The sequence below is a fragment of the Camelus bactrianus genome, chromosome 12, assembly GCF_048773025.1.
Source record: "Camelus bactrianus isolate YW-2024 breed Bactrian camel chromosome 12, ASM4877302v1, whole genome shotgun sequence".
Taxonomy (NCBI): domain Eukaryota; kingdom Metazoa; phylum Chordata; class Mammalia; order Artiodactyla; family Camelidae; genus Camelus; species Camelus bactrianus.
This window is the reverse complement of record NC_133550.1, coordinates 15,154,015-15,179,376: the sequence shown is the minus strand read 5'-3', so window position 1 is coordinate 15,179,376 and position 25,362 is coordinate 15,154,015. Positions and strand designations below refer to the sequence as shown.

General features: G+C 45.2%; 1 protein-coding gene, 1 long non-coding RNA gene and 1 other non-coding gene across 7 annotated transcripts; 1 reads left to right on the top strand and 2 right to left on the bottom strand.

Annotated features, from left to right (window-relative positions):
- Nucleotides 1-23,192, bottom strand: LOC123619515 (uncharacterized). Of its 2 annotated transcripts, XR_006728159.2 has the most exons (4): nt 23,047-23,171; nt 12,476-12,628; nt 11,028-11,166; nt 1-10,942 (listed from the first exon to the last, which is right to left on the bottom strand). It is a non-coding gene; the product is annotated as an uncharacterized LOC123619515 (long non-coding RNA). The 2 variants fall into 2 exon arrangements; XR_012510598.1 differs by having other exon boundaries at nt 11,028-12,628; nt 23,047-23,192.
- Nucleotides 7,591-7,663, bottom strand: TRNAT-GGU (transfer RNA threonine (anticodon GGU)). The gene has a single exon. It is a non-coding gene; the product is annotated as a tRNA-Thr (tRNA).
- Nucleotides 12,769-17,515, top strand: ANKRD33 (ankyrin repeat domain 33). Of its 4 annotated transcripts, none has more exons than XM_010964314.3 (5): nt 12,769-14,260; nt 14,611-14,839; nt 15,085-15,210; nt 15,388-15,528; nt 16,633-17,515. In XM_010964314.3, the coding sequence occupies exons 3-5, from the start codon at nt 15,090-15,092 to the stop codon at nt 17,352-17,354; spliced, it is 984 nt and encodes a 327-aa protein (XP_010962616.2). In that variant the 5' UTR covers nt 12,769-14,260; nt 14,611-14,839; nt 15,085-15,089; the 3' UTR covers nt 17,355-17,515. The 4 variants fall into 4 exon arrangements, with proteins under 4 accessions (XP_010962616.2, XP_074230955.1, XP_074230954.1 ...); XM_074374854.1 differs by having other exon boundaries at nt 14,611-15,210; nt 16,633-17,028; nt 17,223-17,515; XM_074374853.1 differs by having other exon boundaries at nt 14,632-15,210.
- Nucleotides 23,193-25,362: the final 2,170 nt, after the last annotated feature.

Genomic DNA, 25,362 nt, shown 5'->3' with positions numbered 1-25,362 from the left:
CACTTTGGCCCTGCTGAGTCCCATTCCTCTGCTGTGTGCCCCTCCAGGGCAGGCCAGGAGATGCCGATTGTTGCACCCTCTGTCCTTGGCCTGGCAGTTAGTACTCAGCGAGTGTTTGTTGACTGAATGAGAATGACCAGGGGTGAAGTATGAGAGAGAATAAATAAATACAGTGATGTGTAGACACCTGGACTCAAAGATAGGGTGAACAAAACAGGGACTAGAGACACTCTCTGTCTCTGGGCTTCAATTTCTTCATCATAAAAGACAGTGGTAAGGCTTGGCCCACCTTTCTCTCTGGGCGCCAGTGTGGAGATGGATCAGATGAGATGTGGCAGGTCCACGGAGGCCCCCCTTTGCTATCTATGCCCAGCTGAAGTCATGGGTGCTCCCCTCCCCCACATCCCTGTCCCCCGGAATTTATAGATTCCTCATTGTCCTGCACAAAAGCCTTCTTGGGGAGGAGGCGGGGTGGGTGAGGAGGCTGGGGAATGAAAAAGTCAGAGGCTGAGTAACAGCCGGCCACACCCGAGGCCCCATAAATCTGCCCCAGCTCCCTGTAAGATGGGCTGACTTTACCTTCACCCGGAGTGGCTTGCAGGGCTCCTGCTGCTCAGATCTGCTCACCCTCCCAGCAGCTCCGGAGCCTTAGCAAGGTGGAGGTGTGAGGGGTGTGAAGACAGCAGAGCCCCTGAGAGTGGGGGAGGGGGGAGCCTATTGTTTTCTCCCTCTGCCATCAGAAAGTCCTTCCTCCCATCTTGCCCCACTCCTTTACACACCCTGAAATTCTAGTTCACTGCTGTTGGTTTTGAGCAGAAAAATGAGCTTTTTGTGGGTATTCTGAGCTCCTTGGTGAGGGGGGTCTGAAGGTCCAGACTCCAGGACAACAGCCTCCTCCCCCACACCGGCCTCTCAGGGAGAGAGGGTCTGCGCTGAGAGTGGAATTGGCAGATGGTGCAGGGTTAACAGATGACATGCAAAACAGAATTATTCAGCTGTTCTGTCCCTTCATCTTCCCCTGGAAAGGGGATGGCCTTCAAACTGGAAAGAGACAATGCTATCAACTGGGAGGGTAGAGGAGAGGGAGAAAGAGAAGCCACAGGGAACAGGGGACTACAAACCAGCCCAGGAAAGACCTGGCTCAAAAGCCTATCCTTGCCCCTCACCCACGGGGTGATCTCAGGCAGGTCTACTAATCTCTCAGAGTCTGTGTTTCTTCGTCTATAAAATGGGTCAATGAAAGAACCATGCCTTACCTTTTCGCTGGCATTTATGAAGATGATGTGGGTTTTTCGGTTTATAAAATAGGCTTTACAACTTATGAAGGTATAAAACTGTAAGAGGTTACTTATAAACTGTTAAGTGTCACCCCTTTAGTTGTTAGGTTATTGCTAAAACTTTTTTTTTCCTTACAGCAAAATAGAATGGAGTAGAAAACATCACAGTGCAATACAAAATTTTGTAAAAATTTGCCTTTAGTTATATACATGTTCATGTGTCCTGGGGCTGGAGGTAGATGTATTTATTGTGGAAGATAGTCAAAAAAGTTTGAAAACATTCCAAGTGGAAGAGATTCTTCAGTGATATGTCCAGAAGGGAATGGTGGATAGATGGAAACCAACAACCTGAAACACTCCTGGAGAAATATACGTGTAATGGGTGGTGGACTGTGGAACCCCAGGCCAGGGAGAGCTGGCTCTGAGCAGCTCATTGTAACAGGTTGGTGATGGGCAGAGGGGCTTACTTAGGACCAACCTGACTGCCCTCTGGGTGGGTAAGGAGGCTCTCTTGGCTTTGTAAGATGCCTGGGGCCTGAATCCTGAGGATGCTATCCATGAGCAACTACTAAACTGTGGATACTGCTCCTTTGACATGGCCCTGAGCTGAGCCAGAGGGAATGGGCTGGCCAGTGAGAAACTTGAACTCCTGTGCTTGGACCTCTCCCCCCACAAATCCACTAAGAGTGCAACAGGTATGATGGAGTGGTGGGCAGGACTCCCCCTGCCTGAACTTCACCCATGACCCTCATCCCCACCCCCACCCCAGGGGCCATAGTTCAGTGAGGGTGAACTGGTCAGAGGGGGCCCTAAATCAATCCCAGACTTCCTTGGTTGGCTCTGAGTTACGAGCTGTGGGTTTTGTGATGTAGATTGTGGTTGGGGAGGAGGGGGCATGACCTATGGCAGGTCACACCGGACCCCCAGAAGGGGCCAGAGCTGGGGTCAGAGGCCACCTCCTCCATTCTCCGCCCCACCCTGCTGGGTCCCATCCCATGTCTAGTCCTTAAACTGGGTTGGGCTGTTTCCCTACTGACCGCTGGCCCTAGCTGTACCTGCCACCAGGCCTGTACAGTGGAAGGGGGGGGTCACGCTGGAAGAAGATCCTGATAGAAAGGAAGAGGATGAGAAGACAGGACTTTTGGCTCCCTACAGATGAGTGGTCTGTGCTCCAAACTGGACCCAAGAGTTTGCTGAGCTCTCTCTCTGCAGATTTGCCACTGCCCTCTCCCCAAACCCCTCCCTTTTTTTCTGATTGAATTCCACTCAGGACTCCTACAAACCCCAGCCCAGAGGATTAGATGGCTGGAGATATGGCATGACAGTCAGAGACCAAGACAGAGAGAGAATCAAGCTGGTGCTCCAGATAGCACATATTATCAGGGCTTAAGAGAGAGAGTTAGAAGGATAGAAAGATGGAAAGATCCAGACAGTGAGAGGAGAAAGATCAAAACTTGCAAAGATGGAGAAAAGTTGAAACCAGACAGAAGACAAACAGAAGGCAGTGAAGAGAACAGGGCTGAAGAGAAATTGGAGTGGCAAGAAAAGAGCATTCTGGTGAACTCCTGTCAGACCCCAGCAGCTCAGAGACCAAAAGGAGGATAACCTACACACTCCCTTCACTGTTAATTCTGAAGATCGCCACGTGGAGACTCCAGAAGGAAATGTACCTGACTGAAATGCACCTGTATCACCCAGGATGTTATCCATTATCTTACACATTAACCAGCAACCTCCACTCCCCCCACCCCACCAGCATCCCTATCAGTAAAGACACACACAGGAAGGGTCAAGACCCAGGCTGGGGAACTGGGTGGGGGTGGGGAAGGACATAGAGTCCTCCCGAGGACCTGGAAGGGGCATTGCTCCAGGGTGAAGGTAAAAGAAACCTCATAAACCTGGGTACCCAGCCAAATTGGCTAAAGCTGATCTACAAAAATAATTCTTCCATGCTTTGTGCCAAAAATGGAACTCCATCACCCTCCCCCGTGCACCTGCCCTGCCAAGACCCTGCCTCTGCACCTGACCCTAGAGCCTTCTGCTATAGCCCCGACTTCATGGGGTGGGGATACTCTCCCAATTCCTGCGCAGGGCTGCCACCTGCTGGTTGAGAGTGGCCTTGCAGAAGAAGGACCCTTGACGAGGCTGGCGGTGTTTGCACTGGACTAGCTAGCGGTAGCCAGGCTTGGAGGAAGAGAATTTAAAAAGCAAAACGTGAAATCCCCTTTTACCTGGATGTTCCTGGGATCTCTCACTACATGTTAAAAAGTCTAATCCCTGTCCAGTCATTCCTGAATCGTGCTGGGGGGTTCTTCAGGCCAGAGGAGAGACGGTCAGGAAATTCACATGTCCCGAGTGGCCGACACTGTGCTGGATGCAGGAGACAGAGATGACCAAGGCGAGGGAGACAGTCAAGAATGAGGTCATTTGACTCTGAAAAGCACCAGAGTCAAAATATGAGCCTGACACAAAGTAGGTTTCAATGAACAGTTACTAAATGAATGAATAAATGAATGAATGAATGAAGTACAGAGATAGCACTGAGGAATGATGGTCTGTGTGCACAGGAGAGGTTGGGGAAAAAGAGGAGGATAAACTCAGGGAAGTCTTTCTGATTCTTTTCTTTCCCCCTTTTGTTATTGAGTAGTAATGATCCCAGTGGAAGATTCAAACATGAAAAAGCAAAGTATGACGGTCCCCTTTCATCTCTTCCCTCGTCTCCTTCCTTAAGTTAACTATTGTCAGCATTTTAAAGAGCCTCATTCTTTACAATAGTCCTCAATCTTGGCTGCACGTTAGAATCACAGGGGGAGATTTAAAAAATCCTGTTGCTCAAGTTGTGACCCAGACCAATTACCTCAGAATCTCTGGGGTAGGTTCCAAGCATCACTGTTTTCAAGAGTCCCCAAGTGATTACACAGTGTAGTCAGTGTTGGGAACTGCTATTTCAGGCTTTTCTATGCATTTACATACATGTAAGCAGCCAAGCTGGGTTTTTTAAAACTTTTTTGGGGGGGATATAACTAGCTTTATTTAGTTATTTTTTAATGGAGGTGCTGGGGATTGAATCCAGCACCTTGTGCACGCTAAGCATGTGCTCTACCACTGAGCTACACCCTCCCCCCATCCTATTATTTTTTAACAGAGGCAAAATCTGCACATGCATATTTTTTCAAACCTGTCCCTCTACTGATGAACATTTAAGTTGTTTCTTTTCTTTCTTTTTTTTTTTTTTTTTACTAATATAAATAATGCTGCAATGTATATACAGTCTATCTTTGTTCACATGTGCTGTTTTGGGGAAGATTTCTAAAATCAGAATTTCTGGGTTAATGTGCCTGTACATTTGTTATTTTGATAGCTACTGTCAAAATGCTTTCCAAAAATACTTCACTAATTTACATTCCTCCAACAGTGTACACATTTAATATTATTAATCTTTAATTTTTGCTAAGCTGATGGGTCAAAAGTAATATTTTATTATTGTTTTAATTTGCCTTTTCCTGCTTACTTGTGAGATGAAGCCTCTTTTCATAGATTTATTTTGGCCATTTTTATTTATTCTATGAATTAATTACCATGTCTTTTGCCCATTTTCCTATTAGGTTGATTTTTAATTATGATTAGAGGAAATTCTACTTCCAATAACATGACTGGCTGGACTCTGGACTGATCTTTCTGAGTAAAACAGTAAAAATGCTTGTTAAAATACAAATGCAAATTATTTTAAAAGCATAGAAGAGCTGGCCAGATAGAAAGAATTTATTAGGTTAAAATCTAAGGGAAGGAATTCAGGGAAACAGAGCAAGGAAGATGCTTTAGTCTGAGGACAGCTATTGAATTTGGCAAATTTGAGCTTCAATTTCCATAGCTTTTCTCTCTGTCAGAATGACGGTGAGGAATTTCATAGATTTCTTTAAAAAGCTATGAACCCAAAGGGTATGCCCTGAATGTAAGATTGAACCCCAAATAAATTCACCCTACTGTCACCTCCAGAAGACTTTAAGGAAAGCCTCCTCAGGACTAAACTGATGACAAGGCTCTATCTCCTCTATCCACTAGCTGATCCTTCAGCTGATCTGCAGCCCAAGTTTACACTATCTTGGGTAATCAAAAAAACCCTCCAAGTCAAGAATTCCATTTAAAGTGGAATTGGTAGTACCTCTAAGTGCCAGGTGGAAGCAAACTCACATTCCTTGAAAGAAGACATCTTCATTCTCAGCGTCAAGGAACTTCCAACAAAATTTTCCAGGGAAAATAAATAGTTCACAGTTAAAAAAACCCAAAAAACTAAACTAAACACAAAAGGAAAAAAGACTATTAGCAAGATAATCCAGGATAATCTCCCAGTCTATCAATCCTTAATTTAATCTTATCTGTAAAGTCCCTTTGCTATATAAGGTAACATAGTCACAGGTTTTGGGGATTAGAATGTGGACATCTTTGGAGGAGGGGTGGTTATTGTTCAGCCTATGATAACAACATTACCACATTTCACAAAGTATGAAAGCACAGAACTTTAAAATAATTAAATGGAAAATTTAACAGCGGATTAGACACAACCAAAGACAGAATTAGTAAACTGAATGACAGCTCAAAAGAAATTACCTCACACAGAGAAAAAAAGAGCTGAAAAGCTTAAGGAGATGTTAAGAGACCTGTGTAATAGAATGATAAAGTTAACACATGTCTGAATGGAGTTCCAGAAAGAGAGGAAAGAAACAATGAGACAGCAGCAATACTTGAACAGAATTTTCCATAATTGATAAAAGACAACAAGTGCAAAAAGCAGGATAAATAAAAATCCAAAGAAAAGTAAACAATAAGAAATACATACCTACATTTAAGAAAAAACTTTAGAACACCAAAGACAAAGAGAAGATTTTAAAGACAGCAAGAGAAAAACACAAGCTTTAAGGGAAACAAACTGAACTCACAACAGCACAATGAAAACCAGAAACCTCTAAGATATTTTCAATGTGTTATTGCCCCCAACAACTGCAAATTACACATTCTTTTCAAGTATACATAAAATATTTTGCAAAATTTAACCATACTGAACCATAAAGCAAATCTCAATTAATACAAATATTTTTAAATTTTGTATCACTGTAGTGCTAGAAACCAGTAGCAAAAATGTAATCTCCATTTGTTTAACAGTTAAATATACTTAAAAATAATTCATTGGTCAAAGAGGATATAAAAATGGAACAACTAAATCAGTGATTACCAGGAATTTAAAGTCTTAAATGCTGATTTTCAAAGAAAAGAAAGGATGAAAATTAATTATCTATATTTATAACTCAAAAAATTACAAAAATAACAGCAAAATAAACCAAAGGAGGCAGAAGAAAATACATTTTAAAAGACAGGAGTGGAAACCAATGAATTAGAAAACAAGCAACAGAGAAGATCAAAAGTTCCTTGGAAAGACTAATAAAATTGTCACATTTTGGTGAAATTGCTAAAGAAAATTAAAAGAGGAGGCACCAATTACTGATATGACAATAAAAATGGGGACTTAACTATACATGTCACCTTCATAAAGACAAGATATTATGAACAACTTTATGCCAATATATTAAAAAATTTGGATGAAATGGACAATTCCTAGGAAAACATAACTTATCAAAACTGACTTAAAAAGAAAAAGAAAATAATGAATAGTCCAATTACCATGAAAAATATTGAATTAGTAGCCAAAAATATTCCCAACAAGAAAGCTACAGCCTAGCTGACATCACTAGAAAGATGTAACAAACATTAAGGACCAAATAATCACAATTCCCCCACAAACTCTTCCAGAAAAGAAACAGAACACTTCTCAACTATATGAGGCTATTTTATGAGTTATTATTTTATGACATCAAAATCTGACAAAGGTGCTAAAAAGTGAAAATTATAGGCCAATCTCATCCAGGAATATAGATGTAAAACTCCAAAAGCATTTACAGATAAATTATTAAAATCAACAAGAAAGTTTAGGAAGCTTGCTACGTATAAAATTAATATGCCAAAAATATATTCTATTAGAATACAACATAAAATATAAAACATAATACAGGAAATAATATATAGAAATATGGAATTCAGGAGTAAACAGAAAATATTAATAAAAATTAATAAAAAGATATTATCTACTTACCATCAAAATTGTATCTAGGAATAAATCTATCCAAACATATATAAAATGTTCTATTAGTCAACCACATATCAGTACCTTAACACACAAAAAAGGTTGACTTCTCGCTCTCTTTTTTTTGTTTGTTTTTTTGGGGGGTGTAATTAGGTTTATTTATTTATTTATTTTTAATGGGGATACTGGGGATTGAACCCAGGACCTTGTGCATACGAGGCAGGTACTCTACCACTGAGCTATACCCTCCCCCCGACATTCAATATCTGCCATGTGTCTGAATGATTATCTATATGGCAACTTGGTAATCCAGGTTGCTTTGATCCTGTGGCTCTATCATCTGGATATGAGGCATCCTCTGCTATCAGCAAGGCAGAAAAAGAGCTGCTGGAGAGTCTTACACCAGCAAGTGAACACACCGGCTCAAACGGGATGTATGTGAATTTCACCCACAACCTATTAGCCAAATTAGCCACATAGCTTTGCCTAGTTGAAGGGAACGGGGGAAAGTATAATCCTCCATGTGTCTGGAAGAAAGAGAAGAACTGAATACATGTGGGCACAATAAGTCTCTAGCACAGACCTTTAGGGAGAAAACTATAAACTACTCAGAGACATTAAAGAACATCTAAATAAACAGAAGATATACCATGTTTAAGGATCAGAAGACTCAGTATTATAAAGGTATCAGTTTTCTTCAAACTGATCCACAGATTAAATAGAAGACTCTCTTATACGGTCACAAGTAGGTGTTGGCTGCAGAGCTGGAGGCACCTGAAGGCTTGACTAGGCTGGATGCCTAAGGTGGCTCACTCCCATGATGCTGGTGCTACTGGCTGGAGGCTGGAAACTCAGCTAGGGCTGTCAACTATAGCACCTGCAAGTGACCTGCCCATGTGACCTGGACGTCCCCCAGTGTGTTGGCTGTGTCCAGAGAGGGAATAACTTGAGAGAGTATCTGGAGAGTGAGCTTTCCAAGAGACCAAGGTGGAAGCTTGGTGAAAGGCTTCTTCTGATCCAGGTTCAGAAGTCACACGTCACTACTTCTGCCATGAGTCCCTAAGACTAGTCAGATTCAAGGGCAAGGTAAATAGAACACCTCCCAGGAGGAGGAGTGCCAAAGGATTTGTGGCCATGTTCAAATATCTGGCACATTTGACAAACAGATTCAAAATTCCAATAGTTAAAAGGACCAAGACTGGTCAAGATATTGTTAAAGGAGAAACAGAAAATGGGAATACTTGCTCTGGCAGATATCATGATTTATTTTAAAGCTATGGTAATTAGGACAGTGTGATTTGGGCCCAGGTATAGACAAAATAAACCAGGTGCCTTCTCTGTGGTTTCTTCATCTTCAACATATAGCTTCTACCTCATGGTCCAAGATGACTGCTTAGTGCCAGCCATAACTTCTGCAGCCAGCGGGAAAGACGGTGGAAGATGAGAAGAGCACATTAAAGATACTTCTAGAAACTAAGCACACCATCATCTCCAATTACATAGAGTTAGTTTAGGCCAGAGCTTAATCACATGATCATACTTAATTCAAGGATGGCTGGAGACTGACAAGGGCTTAATTCCCAGAATATATAAACAGCTCATACAACTTAATAACAAAAAAACACAAACAACCCAAACCAAAAATAGGCAAAAGACCTAAATAAGCAATTCTTCAATTAAGACATACGAATGGCCAATAGGCACATGAAAAAATGCTCAATATTGGTAATTATCAGAGAAATGCAAATCAAAACTACAATGAGGTATCACCTCATACCAATCAGAATGGCCATCATTAAAAAGTCCACAAAGGAGAAATGCTGGGGAGGGTGTGGAGAAAAGGGAACCCTCCTACACTGTTGGTGGGAATGTAGTTTGGTGCAGCCATTATGGAGAAAGTATGGAGATTCCTCAAAAAACTAAAAATAGATTTACCATATGATCCAGCAGTCCCAATCCTGGGCATATATCCAGAGGGAGCTCTAATTTGTAAAGGTACATGCACCCCAATGTTCACAGCAGCACTATTTATGATAGCCAAGACATTGAAACAACAAATACCCTTCAGCAGATGACTGGATAAACAAGTTGTGTTTTTATACAATGGAATACTACTCAGCCATAAAAAAGACTAAAATAATGCCATTTGCAGCAACATGGATGTACTTCTAAGTGAAGTAAGACAGAAAGAGAAAGAAAAATACCATATGATATCATTCATTTGTGGAACATTTTTTAAAAAGACACAAATGGACTCATTTACAAAAACAGAAACGGACTCATAGACATAGAAAACAAATGTATGGGGGAAAGGGGTAGAAGGGGATAAATTGGGAGTTTGAGATTTGCAGATAGTAACAGCTATATATAAAACAGATAAACAGCAATTTTATACTGTATAGCACAGGGAACTATATCCAACATCTTGTAGTACCCTATAATGAAAAATAATATGAAAAAGAATATATGTATGTAAATGTATGACTGAAACATTATGCTGTACACCAGAAACTGACACAACATTGTAAACGGACTATACTTCAATTTTAAAAATGGAAAAAAAAAAAAAAAGGGATGGCTGGAAAACGTACTCTCTAGCTGGGTAGTCTGTGCCCAGCTAGAACTCAGGAGGACTCTATTACATATGTCCGCAAACGCATGAAGAGATGTCCAACAATATTAGTTACGAGGGAAATGTAAATCAAGACCATGATGAGTTACCACTTTATATCCTTCTGATTGGCAAAATTAAAAAGTCTGACAATACAAATGTGGAAGAAGATACAGATTCACAGGATCTCTTTTGCGTTACTGGGTTTGGGTATAAATGGTACAAACAATTTGGAAAACTGTTTTGCTGGTTTCTGTAAATTACATTTTTTTTCCTCCATTCTCTACAATTTTTCTAAAGAATAAAGTCCAAGGTCAAAACAAATCTGGTCTTGTTAAACTAGAAATACTTCTGCCTTATCTAGAAATACTCCTTAATGATTTTTCTAAGCAAAAGGGCTTTGACTCTAAATGCAGTTTCAAGCATTGTTTTCAATTTAAATAAAAGTTACCTGAATTTCAAAAAGAACTCCTCAAATTGCATAATTAAATGATTTTTGACTCAGCAATTCCATTCCTAGGTATACACTCAAAGAATAGTCTTGCATATACAATCAAGCAAGAGTGTTCGATCAGAGGCCGGGTGGATTCGGGTCTCGACACCCTCACTCTAGGCGGCATGGTGGTGACAGTGGAAGCCAGAGAAGCTGCAGGTTCCTGGGAGCAGGAGATTAGGAGCAGCTGCGCAGGAAGGGGGCTGCCCCCAGGTGAAGGGGGGCGCCCCGATGTCCTGGAGCAGGGAGGAGTTGGAGTCTCTGGATTCTCAGCCAGGGGGCCACTTCCCAGGAGGCCAGGTGGTGGCCAGGATAGACCAAGGGTGGGGATTCCTCCAAATGGTGGAAGGAGCTCGGCACAGCCTTGCCCACTTCGGAGGAACGTGGACATTTTAACTATACTCAGAATCATTAGAAGATGCCGGCTGAAAAAGGAAGATTCCAATTGTGGTTTCAAACCCTCATGCGCCAGTGAATGTAAATCTCTCATGGATGGAGATAGATGCCCACCTGTTCAAATAGCATCCCGCTGTGTCCTCTCCTTCAGGCAGTCCCACTGTCCTCTGCGTCACAGGCAGGAGGACTCCATCACTTCAGAAGAGCCTCTGAATGTTAAGACTCACTAATACTCCTTTCAAATGTGTCTTGTCTGAGAAGGAGATCAACTGCATTATTTAAAAGTTCTCAAAATATTCAGTATCAAACTCCCTGTGAAGTTTGGGAGCCCCGTGGCTTATGGACCCCGTAACAGGATGTAGCCTTGCATTACACTTTTCAATTGTTTTGTAGATGTATCCAGGGCTATATACTCTTTTTTTTTTTAATTCAGTTACAGTCGGTTTACAATATATACTCTTTTTTAATTAAAAGTCTTATTTTTATACTTAAAGTGCTCTATAATTTTAAACTGGATTTTACTAAATGCTAGTGTCTGGTCTGTTCTGTGTGATTCCCCAACTGACATTATCAAGCACAGGACCGCTTTTATATCAAAATGAAAATTTCTCATTAAAAAAAAGAATATTCACAGCAGCACAATTTGTAGTAGCAGAAACATAGAAACACCTCAAATATCCATCAATAAAGCAGCATGATAACCGTGGTGTAGTCACACGATGGAGTGCCACATAGCAACTGTCACCACACAACAGTATGAAGTAATCTTAGCAATACGTTATTCAGTGATAAAAAGTAGACAGCCAAAGACTACAAATGGCATTTATATTCTTTTAAATAAAACAACCAGGATGTATATGTGTAATATACATAATATATACACTTTGAAGGAATACCTAAAGGTGCAATAAAACAGTATGTAAAGGAAAGCAACAAGATAATGGACATAAAATTCAGGATTACAGCTGCCTTGGGTGGGGAGAGGCAGGGGATATACTGGGGGAATTATGGAGTGTATTGTGAAGTTCTAGCTTTTGTTTAGAGGAGGTATTCTGGGTGCTTATTGCCTTATTAAAAGTAATTAACTAATAAACTAAACAAAAGCAGACTATACAGCGACCAGTAATGAGACTATGTCATGAACTGTGATTAATCTGATTCAGCATATACGAAGTCTAAGAAAGACAAAGAGAAAAAAAACTGCATCTACATCAGCAATAAGCAAAACAAAAACAAAAACATGAGATTTTAGTTACAATAGCAAGAAAAACTATAAAGAAGCTAGGAATCAACCTAAGCTGGAGAAAAAAAAATTAACACTATTGAAGGACATAAAGGAAAACTTTATGAAATAATAAGAGAACTCGAGCACAACATTAAAGAGAACGCAAAGTTTGTATATGATAAAGATGATACTACAAATCAGGGGAAAGAGAACTGTTTAATAGATGGGGTGATTTCACTAGTTGGAGAAAAGGTTGGATCTTGTGTTAGTCTGCTTGAGCTGCCGTAACAAATACCACAGATTAGGAGCCTTAAACCATAGGAATTTATTTTCTCACAGTTCTGGAGGCTGGAAGTCCAAGATCAAGGTGCCAGCAGGGTTGGTTTCTGGTGAGAGCTCTCTCCTTGGACAGCAGATGGTCGTCTTCTCACTATATCCTCCCATGGTCTTTCCACTGTGCTCATGTAGGCACATCGGGGTGGGGTGGGGGCTGGGCAATGAGGAGAGAGGAGAGAAAAAGAGAGCGAACGTGCTCTGGTGTCTCCCTTTTCTTAAAAGACAGCAGTCCTATCAGATTACTGCCCCACCCTATGACCTCATTTATCTTAAGTAGCTCCATAACACCCCTATCTCCAAATATAGTCACAATGGGGGTTAAGGCTTCAATATATGAATTTTAGGGGGACTGAACTTTTTATCATGTACAAAGAATAAATCTCTATTTGTTTAACCCACGTGTTAGTTAGGGTCCAACTGCAGAGAACAGAAATAAATCTGGCTAGTTTAAATGGACAAGCAGGCTCTAGGTGCAGGAACAACTCCCCACTTGGAGAGGCACATGACCCCTGCTTGTGATCAGGAAAACAACAGTCAGTACTACAGGAAGCTGATGATTCAGGAAGCTGCTCACCAGAACCCCCCTGCATCTGTCACAATCTGTGACAGCAAAACGGATGTTCCATGTTACTTAGCTGTATTCCAAATTTATGCCTCACACAAAAGCAGAACCTAAATCACAGATTCCTAGCTCACAAGACTCTGGGAGGTGCTAGTTCAGCTTTCCAGCTCACAACCGAAGGCACTCCTGACTGATACACTCCACGGAAAGCAACAAGGACAGATGCCCAAAGCAGCCCTGAGTGAAAAGAACAAACATAATGAGCTCTGTAGCACAGTCTAAGGTGTTAGTCAAAACATAACACAAATCACTACCTTTTTTCACTGAAATGTATTTTTTCAAGGATATATATGTCAACTGGTAAAGCAAAGGAGGAGCATGGGCTGTGGGGATCAGGGATGAATGAGATAAACCAAATAAAGTAAAAGAAAACAAGAGAGACATCGTGATATAAACAGAAGAATATGATGGGCTCCATTTTGGCTCCACACCAAAGGTCCAAAACCAATTCACTAAATTTAATATTTAATATTAATTTAATAGTTTATTATTAATGTAAGAATTTATTATTAATTTAACAAGTATAAATACATGGTTTAATTTAAATAATCAAATTAATTTAATATTGATACAATTTTAGTATTTCACATCTAATTTATCACACCAAAACTAATCCATTAAACTTAATATAACGTTTTTACCCCTAATTAAAGTAGTTCTTTATGTTTTAATTTCCCCGAAACCTCAAAAAAAATAGGTCCAGGAGACCCCTGGAACTCCCACTCCCTAGTCCCAGCCCCTGTTTAGTGAGATGTCTGCCCTCACACCCTCTCCCACCACCATCCCCTCACCAAGCCCCGCTCCACCAGAGGAGGAAGGGCTAAGTTCGGAAACCTTGGAACCCCTTCTACTTCGAAGGGCCTGTTTCTGGGGAAGTCGGTCCAGAAGGCGGAAGGTGAGTGCGTGGGTGGGGAGGAGGGTCTTTCTCTTAGAGTTGCCTCCGCGGGGGAGGAGCCGTCCTGACTCGGGCCCCGCCCACTCTGGGCAGGATCTGGGGCGGGTCTTGGTTGGCTCAGCTCTGAGAGCACGTACCCCGCCCGGCCTCCCATCCCCAACTGACCCGGCTTGATCCAGCTCAGCCCCCGAGGTATTTGAGGCAGCCATCTGTTACCTGCGCTACTTCTTGGGATGAGATAGTCCCACTCGAGACTCTCCAGAGACCTGGTGAGTGTGCTGCCAGGAGTCTTGGGGATCCTGTGGGCTCCAGGCTGGGGCCCAGCAATGACCACTTCCTAGGGATCCTCCCAACCCGGGTAAGGTCCCCTGGGAAAGAGAAGACCCTCCCCTGCCTCCTTGGACCTCACTAGGTTCCTCACTTACAGTGAATGACTTCTGTCTTCTTAGGGCTCTTGTCACTCAGCCTCCTTGCCTGGGCCTTGTCCTCTCTCCCAGGTGGATAGGACAGGACACCCTGGCGGAAGGAGGCTCTCCCCAGGGCAAGGTGGGCGATTTGCAGGGGCTGGAACTTGTCTTGGGATCCAGAGAGACAGTGTTGCCCTCATTCTGTGTTATAGATGCCAACTTCTCGTCCCCAGGATGGAAGAGGAGGAGCTGCCATTGCAGAAGGGAGGCCTGGACACATCTGAGGCTTTGTCCTCCCCTGACAATGAGACCTCTGCCCCAGGCTGCACGCTGGGGGCCCTGTACTGGGCCTGTGTCCGCAATGACCCTGCCCAGCTCCAAGCCATGCTGGACGATGGAGTCTTCCCAGAGGAGGCCACCCAGGTGGACAGCAATGGGAGGGTGAGCTACCCTGGGCGCTTCTTGGGGCAGCAGGGCCACCTCTGTGTCCTCACCACACCACACTCCTCCTGAGAGTTTCAGGTCGACACCCACTACCTGGGTCCTCAAGAGGAAGGGAGAGGGTGGGATTGGGGTTTCACAGGGGCTGGGGCATCTCTGGGACAGATGTGGGTTTAGAGGGCACATGGCCCCCATGGAGCTCCTGGAGGAAAACACAGGGGCTGAGCTGCCCCTCCCCCAGACAGGCCTCATGGTTGCGTGCTACCAAGGCTTCCAGAGTGTGGTGGCCCTACTCAGCCGCTGTCCTTTCCTGGATGTGAACCAGCAGGACAAAGAAGGGGACACAGCCCTCATGCTGGCTGCCCAAGCAGGTGCGAGGCTGCTGACCCCACCCTCTGCCTTTACCCTCCTCCAGACCCAGCCACAGCCCCACACTCTTTGCACCCACGTTCTCCTACCCCAGACACGGCCATGTTGGGTGGAGGGTGGGTTTGGGGCTTCATCATCCCTTTCCTGAGAAACCAAGCCCTGCCTTTCGTGCTTTGCAGGCCATGTGCCTCTGGTGAGTCTTCTGATCAACTATTACGCGGGCCTGGACCTGGAGCGCCGGGACCAGCGGGGACTAACAGCGCTGATGAAGGCTGCCATGCGGGACCGCTTGGAATGCGTGGCTGCCCTCCTCATGGCAGGTGCTTGGGGCCTGGACTAGGATGTGTGGCCTACAGTTTCTCCACCATGCCCCTCCACCGGACACTAAGTCAGCTATCATCGTTGCAGTGAGGAGAGAGGTGGAGACGGAGCATTAATCTAGGCTGATCTGGAGGAGGGAAGGGTGCTGGGGCTTCTCACAAGCAACAAAGTTGATAGCTCTATTTACATTGTGAATGACTGTCCCAGAAAAGAAAGCTTGGGAGGATGGATAACCTAGACCAGCTGAGAAACTAATACAAAAAAGGCTTGTATCTGGAACCAAACTCTCAGGTTCTTGTCCTGGCTCTGCCACCAGCTCAGTGACCCTGGGCAAACGGTTTCCTTCTCTTGGCCTCACCAGTGTAGTGAGGGTCATGGCCTTCTCTGGGCTGCTTTCCAACTCGGACAAGCTAGAGTGCCAGGGATGCAGTGATGTGTAGTTGAGACATGTGGCCATACGGAGTTGTTCTGGGGTGAAGTCCACACTGCCTGTAGCATCTAGGGCCCTCATTACTCCCTGAGAGGGTGCTGCCCTGTGATGGTCTCTCTAGAGGACCCCAGCCTCCAGCTTTTCCATTTCCCATCCCATCAGACTGGGTTTGGGGTGAAAAGAAAGGAAGCTCCACACCCCCTCTTTTGTCTCAGAGTGACTGCCACCCCCACCCCCACAAGGATTAGGGGGCTATGGTGATGAAGAGAAAAACCAGGAGTGGGAACCAGCAGGGCCCCCCTCCACCTGCCCCAGAGGGTGCAGCTCGAGCCACCCCCCACCCCATCCTGGGTAACTCACACACAGCCCCTCTGGTCAGTTCCTTGGTTCAGGAGGCCTCTATTCTGCTCCAGATTTGGAGACCTGCAGTCGGCCTCTCTGAAGTCTTTTTCCCTCTCTGGACTCCAATTTCCTCATCAATCGTAAACCAGAGGTTGGGGTCTGGGACTGGTACTGTCCCTGGGCTGCAGTCACTGAGGGCCACAGTGCGACAGGATGGGACTCTGTGGTTTTGAATCTAACCTAAATTAGTCCTTCTGCTAAAGAATCTGCCTTTCTGCAAGTCACCATTCCCTGTCCCATCCCATGTCACCCCTGTGGCCCCCCCACCCAGGTGCTGACCTGACCGCGGTGGATCCTGTCCGGGGCAAGACTGCGCTGGAGTGGGCATTTCTGACTGACAGCTTTGACACAGTGCAAAGGATCCGGCAGCTGCTGCGGCGGCCCCAAGTGGAGCAGCTCAGCCAGCATTATCAGCCTGAGTGGCCCGCCTTGCCCGGGCTCGTGGCCCAGGCCCAAGCTCAGGCCCCCCCATCTCTCCTTGAACGACTGCAGGCCACCTTGAGCCTCCCCTTTGTCCAGTCTCCTCAGGAGGGGGGTGTCCTGGACCACCTTGTGACCGTCACAACCAGCCTGGCCAGTCCCTTCCTCACTACTGCCTGCCACACCCTGTGCCCTGACCAGCCACCTGCACTGGGCACCCGAAGCAAGTCTGTGCCAGAGCTGCTAGGCACTGCCCCACCCCCTCCCCCAGTACCCCAACCCCCGCAGGAAATCCCTGGGCCTCGGGTCTTTGTCCCCTACCAGGGCCCTCAGGGTGTGTTGAGCATGTGCCCTCAGTGGCTCCAGCCCAGGGATAGTACCAGCCCCAGGCCCCTACCCCCCAAGATCCTCCTCTCCAAGGCCCCCTCATCTTTCATGCAGTGGAAGCCAGAGCCCAGGTCTTCAGGGAATCGAAGGCTGGCCCTTCCTCTCTGGAGATACCAGGAGCTCAGGATGGAGAGGAGGAGGCAGGAGGAGGCTGGATTGGCACAGAGCCAGGGGAAGATGGGCTAGGCTGGGCTGGGAGCAGGTAATCAGGCCCCTCCCTTAGGCTCCTTTGTCCTCTAGAGCCTCTTCTACTTTCCCATCCACCTCTGTCTAAGTGACTCTATTCTCAACCTGTGTACAAGGTTATTCATACAGCATCGTCTGCAGCAATAAAAGAGTGGAAACAACCTAAGTGTCCATCAATAGGGGATTGGCTAAATTGATTTTGAGTGTAAATATTGCACACCCATATGATGTATTCTATACAGTGGCAAAATGAGAGTAAGGAAGCTTTTTATGTTCTGATATGAAACCAAGTTCAAAATATATTAAGTGAAAAAAAACAAAGGTGTGGAAGAGTGTGTATGGCATGCTACTATTTGTCAAAGTAAAATTTGCACCAAGATGAACTTGACTGATACAAATATGTAGTGAGTATCAAGATTCATTTAGCTGCTTAATGAGTAACCCAGTAGGATGGATCAGAGGAAGAAATGAAGGACTATTACTGACATTCAGGGGAAAAAAGAATGCTCGAATAAGACTGCAAAGTTAGATACACAAAAGTTAATTCCTACCTGGCAATAAAATCATAATTTTTTTTCCTATCAGACAAAAACAATTTGCTATCAATCTTCTACAGATTAACCTCTTAACTTTATAGAGTCAAGGCATTAATCAATAGTAAATAGTAAATCAAACAAAGTTACTTCCCCTAGATGACCCATAGGTGGGGTTATTAGCCAATGATCTAAAATACTTTGGAAAGGGCATTTAGTAATTTTTTTCTGTGCCTTACTCATAAGTTTTGGATATTTTTCTGAACATATTTGTGGCTTGTTTATTTGTAATAATAAAAGCAACCACTTCCAATGTGCTTACTATATACATTAATACATTTAACACTCCCAGTAATCCTATGAGGATTTTATCTTTGAGGACATAGGGCACAGAGAGGGTAAGGAATTGTCCAGGGTCACACAGCTAGAAACTGGCAGCGATCATGACTGACAGCTGGCCATTCAGTTGTGGAGGCCAGACTCTTAACAACAAACCATGCTGGAACCTTCCTGGAAAGAAATACAGCGTTTTGGGGGGGGGGGGGGGGAGAAGACTGAGCAGCTGATCAAGGGTGGAAGGGAGACTTTTTCACTGAGTATCTTTTTGAAATTTTAGACCTTTTTAAAAAATAAACAGTTTTAGATTTACAAAAAAGTTGTGAAGATGTGCAGAGAGTTCCCTTACCCCACAGCCAGTGTCCTCTTTTGTTAACATGAGTGTAGTACACTTCTTACAATTAATGAACCAATATTAATACGTTACTATTAATAAAATCCATTCTTAATTCAGGTTTCCTTAGCTTTTCCCTAATGTCCTTTTTCTGTCTAGAATTCCTTCCAGGATACCACATTACATTTAGTCATCATGTTTCCATAGATTTCTCTTGACTGTGACAGTTTCTCAGATTTTCCTTGTTTCTTAAGACCCTGACAGTTTTGGGGAGTGTTGGTCAGATACTTTGTAGACTGTCCCTCAGTTGGAATTTGTCTGATGTTTACTCATGATTAGACTGGGGTTATGGGTTTTTGGGAGGAAGACCACAGAGGCGATGTGCCATCCTCTTCCCATGATATCCAGGGTACATACTATGAACATGACTTGATCACCTGGCTGAGGTAGTGTTTGTCAGGTTTCTCCACTGCCATGTTACCCTTTTCCCCTCTTTCTATGTTATACTCTTCAGAAGGCAGTCATTCTATGAGGCCCACATTTAAGGATTGGGGAATTATATTCCATCTCCTCAGGGGGTGAAACATCTACATCAATTATCTGGAATTCTTCCACACAGAATGTTTCGACTTTTTAGTCATGTATTACCAAATTTTGAAAAACTTAAAAACAAATCTGCTGTGTCCATCAAAAGACGAATGGATAAAGAAGATATGATACATATATACATAATATATACACACACATATATATATATATACACACACACACACACAAAGGAATACTACTCAGCCATAAAAAGAATGAAAATTTGCCATATGCAGCAATATGCATGAACTTTGAGCGTTTTATGCTAAGTGAAATAAGTCAGAGAAAGGTAGATACTGTCTGATGTCACTTATTTGTGGAATCTTAAAAAATAAAACAAACTAGTGAATATAACAAAAAGAAACAGACACACAGATAAAAGAGAACAAACTAGTGGTTACCAGTGGGGAGAGGGAAGGGGGGAGGGACAAGATAGGGACAGGGGATTAACTACTATGTATAAAATAAGCTACTATGTACAAAATAAATAAGCTACAAGGATATATTGTACAACACAGGGAATATAGCCAATACTTTATAATAACTTTAAATGGAATACAATCTTTAAAATTGTGATTTACTATGTTGTACAACTGAAACTGAAATATAATATTATAATGAGCTATACCTCTATTAAAAATTAATTAATTAATTAATTTAAAAAATCTGTTCTTTGAGTAGGGGAACACACACACACACACACACACACACACACTCTGAGGTGACAACGTCTATTAAGATTAGACAGTATGATTTCTCCCAGAGGGTTCTGAAGGCAACTGTGGTGGACCAGAAGGCGTTCAAGGCTAACTTTGCCATTTCCTGCCTATGTGATCCTGAATAAGGCACTTCACTTTCTCTTGCCTCTGTTTTCTCATCTGTCAAAGGGGGGCAAACAGGGTTATTGGAAAGTTCCATTGGCTAATATGAGTAAAAAGGCTCTGGGAACCATAAAGTGCTGCCAAGAGTTGAACCATAAAGTGCTATGGAACCGAGTTTGAGTTGCTTCCAGGCCCTCAGGATGGAGCTAGAGTTCTTTCCTCCCCACCCACTGTTGAAATTCAAAGTGTATGAAGCCAGCCTGGCGCTGGGCATCACAGGCAGGGAAAGAAACTCTATCTACAGGCTTGGAACAGCATGGGGGTTACACGCTTCAGCCTGGGAGTTGGTTTGTGACCTTGGACAAGTTTTTGGACCTTTCTGAGCCTCAAGTCACCTCAAGGCTCTCATATGTGGAGTGGGTGTAATAAAAACATGTCACCTAGGGCCATTGTGAGAATCAGATCAGACGAGATAATACAGCACTCAGCACCACACCTGACCTTAATATTGTCATTATCCTATTTTACCCTCACAACATTCCTCTCTTACAGTTGAGAAGAACTGGGCCTATGAAGGTTAAGCGACTTGCCCAAGGTCACCAGCTAGTAAGTGGCTGAGTGGTGCTTGGAGTTCAGGCCTGTGGGACTCTGAGGCCTGGGTCCTTCCACTGCTGCACGTGGCCCTGCCCACAGCCTGGGCTCCCTGGTTCTCTGAGCTTCTCCTTCTCACTTCCAACCAGCTTGAGTTTTACAAGGTGGGGGGCGGAGGCATGACCGTGGCCTCCTCAGGGCCAGAGAACAATCCCTCTGTGGCCCTCTTCCTCCCCGCTCGCTGGCATTCTGTGGATCTGGGCGGGGAAGCTCCTTAGGGCAGGGGTTAGTGCCTGGGCCACCGGTCAGACAACATTTTCCAGCAGAGGGAGCCTCTCCACCTTGGAGACAACCCACCCCTCCATCCCTGGCCATCTCCAGGGTGGTTAGAGTCCTAGGCCAACCCATTTCTCTCTAATCCTCTTACAGCTCCTGACAGCCTCTCAGGCCACCAGAGAGGAGAGAAGCCTACGTGGGCTGCTGGGCCTGTGCCGCCTTGAGTCAGCCTCTCCTCTCACATCCCAGCTTCTCCACACCTCCAGCCCAGCTCCTGAGGCTTCCAGACTGAATCTCTGTCAGCAGAGGCCAAGGAACCCAGGACACTGCCTCAGGATGTGAAGAACACAGGCCGCATCGAAGCTGTCCTGCTATGGCTGACAGACCTGGGTTTGAATCCCGGCCCTGCCTCTTACCATTCTTGTGACTAGGTCCTCTCCCGGCCTCGGTCTCCTCATTTGTAACGTCAAAGGGTGATAACGTATAATCGCTACTTCCCAGGGCTGTTGTGCAGCCAGAACAGTGAGAGGCATGCGAGGCACTGAGCACGGCCTGGCACACAGTCAGCGCCCGGTAAACAGTAGCTTTTGTTACTGCGCTGGGCGGCGACGGGTAAGGAAACGGCCAAGGGGGCAGTTCCGTGGAGGAGGCCAGCGGACGTGTCCTTGGAACCCCGTGCCCTCCCCTGTGATTCTAGGATACTGTTCTGGGGGCCCCTGAAGTGAAAACACACACTTACCCAAGACATCCTTCTCAGAGCCGCTTCTGCACAGCTCTTCACCCCAAACCCAGGTACCTCCCCAGCAACCCCCTCATTGCCAGAGCACTGACGGCCAGCCATCCTGCTCCCCGTGTGTGTGTGTGTGTGTGTGTGTGTGTGTGTGTGTGTGTGTGTGCGCGCGCGCGCGCGCGCATACAGGGGATCCTCCAGAGGGGACTGCAAGGCTGGTTGTCCTGATGCACGCTCGGTTGTCAGCCAGGCTGTGAGGACTCCAGATGAGTGCCCCCCTCACTCCTGCAAGGGCAGAAGCCATGTCTGTCTCCCTAGCCCCTGGCTCTGTGCCCGACCCGCACAGGCTCAATACGTGTGTATAGAAAAGAACTGAGTTCAGGCTCCACCAAGGTCTGGGATACTCAGACCTTTATCATCTCCCTCCTGTTTTCAGGGGCTGCCCTGGTTCCAGGAGTGGCAATTTCCCTGGTTATTCCAAGTCATAGCCTACGAGACCCTCAGTGGGTTAAGAGAAGGCAAAGGAGTACCTATATGTGGAGAGAACAGAAAGACAAGTGGGGGGGTCATTGGTTTGTGTCTCATTTTTTCCCAAACTGGGGCACCTGAACAGGATTCCCTCCACTCCAGCAGTCGTACTTTTCCAAATGATTGAATATCTGTGTATCTTCCACCACACCAAGCACCAGGCCAGCCACGCCCCTCCCCTCTTTCCCCTCTGTCCCTCAGTCCATCCCTTGCCCTGACCCCTGAGGCCTTTCTCCTGTCAGATTTCAGCAGGCTACACGGAGAAACCCATCTGACTAGGGCTCCCACAGAGATTCAGACCTGTCTCTGCCTCCTCAGAGGGACCATGGCTTCCTGTGGTTGAGGAAGATGCCACATCCAAAGGGAGGACTTGAAGGCAAGGCTTGGGGTTGGATGGACTGTGCAACATCACTCATAGTCACACAGGCATTGTCGCCTGCAGACACACGGTCAGCCAGGGGTCCACAGGGGCCTGCAGGCTCACAGGCACAGACGTGCACACAGGCCCATTGGCCCACAAACTCCTAGTTGCATACAGAGAAGCCATACACACAAGCACACATAAAAACACTTCATAACACAGGTACACAAACTCACAGACTCACAAAGGGAAAAATAAAGATAGAGTGTCCCCACTCCCCTACTCCGTCCCCTCCTCCTATCCCCTCTGCCCCCAACACTTTGCAGTCCCCTGGCCAGCTGGCTCCATCATTGCCTGTGTGACTGTGGTCGAGGCGGCAGTCTGTCTAACCATTTGGAGCAGGAGTGAGGGGGTGGAGGGAGGGCCAAGCCTGACCCTCGAGTCCTCCTTACAGACCTAAGCATTTTCCTGAACTGTGAAAAGCCATGATCCCTCTCAGGGAAAGGAGAGGGGTGGGTAGTCCAAGCCTAAATCTGGCTTTGTGCTTATTTCCTCCAGACCAGCCTTGAATAACCCCCATCCCCTAGTTCCTACCTCTGTGCCAGTGATCTGCCCTGGGAAACGGGGGGCAGAGGCCTGCGGAAGAGAGGGTCTTAGAGACAAGAGCTCGTTGAGAGCCCTCAGTCCCAGGCCCTCCAGGAGTGGGAAGGGCAGAACCTGGGCACGGATGCTGGAGGGGTAGGAAAGGGGCAGGATTTGTGGCATTTCCCCTTCAGCTGGAAACAAAGGCAGATTCCTGTGTCCAGCTCCAGCAATCCGGTCCCACCCACCCGAGTGGCGGGAGCTGAAGGAAATCCCGCTGGCCTCTGGCCTCACCCAGCCACTCAGCCCCTCTTTCAAACAATCTCTCTCCCAACTAGGGCCACTACCTGCTCTCAAATCCTGGGGACCCCTCTCTTTGTCAAAATACTAAGCCCTCTCCATTGGGGGTGGTTCCTTTAACCCCTCAGACTCTCTCTGAGGTAGCATGGGTCTCCTCAGCAAGACCCAAGAGGCTGCCAGGCCCCTATCCCCTTGCCAGGCAACTCTGCCCACCCTCACCCCAGCAAACTCAGGCGCTGCTTGTCTTTAGAGTGGGCAAAAGTCTTGATGCCTCTAGAAGTCCCATGCCATCCAAAATGCTCAGCCAGACCCTCAAGGCATCTCTGTGTCCTGAGTTTCAACTGAACATCCCCCCAGACAAGATCATTCACCTCAGCTACTTGGCACATCTTCCTTGATTGCTGCAAGACTGTAACTCCAGGGGAGACTGGGGGTGCCACTCTCCTTAGTGAGGAGTCGAGATACTGTGTGATACTCACAGAACAGGAACTAAAGGCATATTATTTAAATTTACAAAAGAATAATATATGATCATCAATTTAGAAGGGAGAGAATCTTAATGACCTAAATTCTGAAGCTTTTAAATCTAGAGATAGCAGAAAGGCAAATAGCGCATGGGAGCACTTACACGTGGCATCCGAAAACAAGAAACTGAGAGTAGAAAAATGGTTGAGGGGGAAGAAATAGGGCGAGGTCGGGAAAGTGTGCAAACTTTCAGCTGTAAGGTGAATAAGGTCTGAGGATCGACTGTGTAACGTGGTGACTATGAAACCAAGTCCCCCTAAAGCCGATGCCCTTGCAGAGTTTATACCTAAGCTCTCTATCCAAAATTTTATTCCCTTTCTTGTCCCCTCTGACCTCAATCCTGTAGTAACTGAGCACTAGTCAACCAGAGTCAGATGACTAAAATTGCTGTTGTTTTTAACATTGTTAATGATGAAATTGCTATTACAAATGTCATTAACATACAAACTCAGGTTGTTTGTCCAGGGTGAGATGAGCTAACCAACCCCCAGGCCATGGACCAACGAGCCAGAGAATCAAACCAGACACATCGTGACTCCTGAACTATGATTAAGAAGTGTCACAACATGATGATTAATCCCAGCCCCTTGATTCTTCCCCTTTAAAAAGCCCCTAACTCAAAGGCCAAGTGAGAGTGGATCTGAGCTTGTCTCTCACTCCTTGCTTGGCACTTTGCAGCAAATTCTTACTTTGCTGCAAACTCCTGCAGGCGGAGTTTGGCTTTCTGCACCATGGGCACACCAACCCTATGTTCAGTTACTATAGTTGAGAACACTGTATTGTATAAATCAAAGTAGCTAAGAGAGTAGAACTTAAATTTTGCTCACTAAAAAACTCACAAACAAAAAAGCTAAATATGTGAGGTGATGGATGTGTCAATTAACTAGATGGGAAGAATCCTTTAATGTATATGCATATCAAATCATCATGATGTACACTTTAAATATCTTACCATTGTATTTGTCAGTTATACCTCAAGAAAGCTGAAAAATCTAGAGACAGACTGTAAATGGCTTATTTAGAGTTCTTAAAGTAAATGTCAGAGAAACAAATAGCTTCGGGGAGGTTGGCCTCAGCAAGAGGGTCTGGGGGTGGGTATAGTTCCTTCTCGTTATGAACTCTTCTGCAGAATTTCATCTCTTTACTTTACCCTGTGCTTATTTGGGATTTCTTGAGTTGTTTCCTGGATGGCTGCCTCAGACCTCAAAGTCCTCTGCAGTGGCTATACTTTCATCTGTACAACACCCCCTCGGAAAGCTATTTGCAGAAGAGGCGACATTTAGTACTCACCTCTGAACAGGTAAGGAAATTGAGGGCCCTGCCACACAGCCAAGCCTCTGCCCTCCTGACTCCCGGTTCATGCTCCTTCTTCTGCCCCACATCTCGGCCTCCCCCTCTCAAACCCAGACAGCTGTGTGGGTTTTACAGCCGGAAGAGGATGCTCACAGATATTTTGCTTTTATTCGGAGAATGTGGTAGAGACGGAATTCTCAGCCCTTTCTT

Coding starts and splice junctions, on each gene's coding strand:
- ANKRD33 (XM_074374853.1), top strand. CDS start 15,024: ATGGCCCCCATGGAGCTCCTGGAGGAAAACACAGGGGCTGAGCTGCCC. Junction 15,211..15,387: donor CATGCTGGCTGCCCAAGCAG/GTGCGAGGCTGC, acceptor CGTGCTTTGCAG/GCCATGTGCCTCTGGTGAGT. Junction 15,529..16,632: donor GGCTGCCCTCCTCATGGCAG/GTGCTTGGGGCC, acceptor CCCCCCACCCAG/GTGCTGACCTGACCGCGGTG.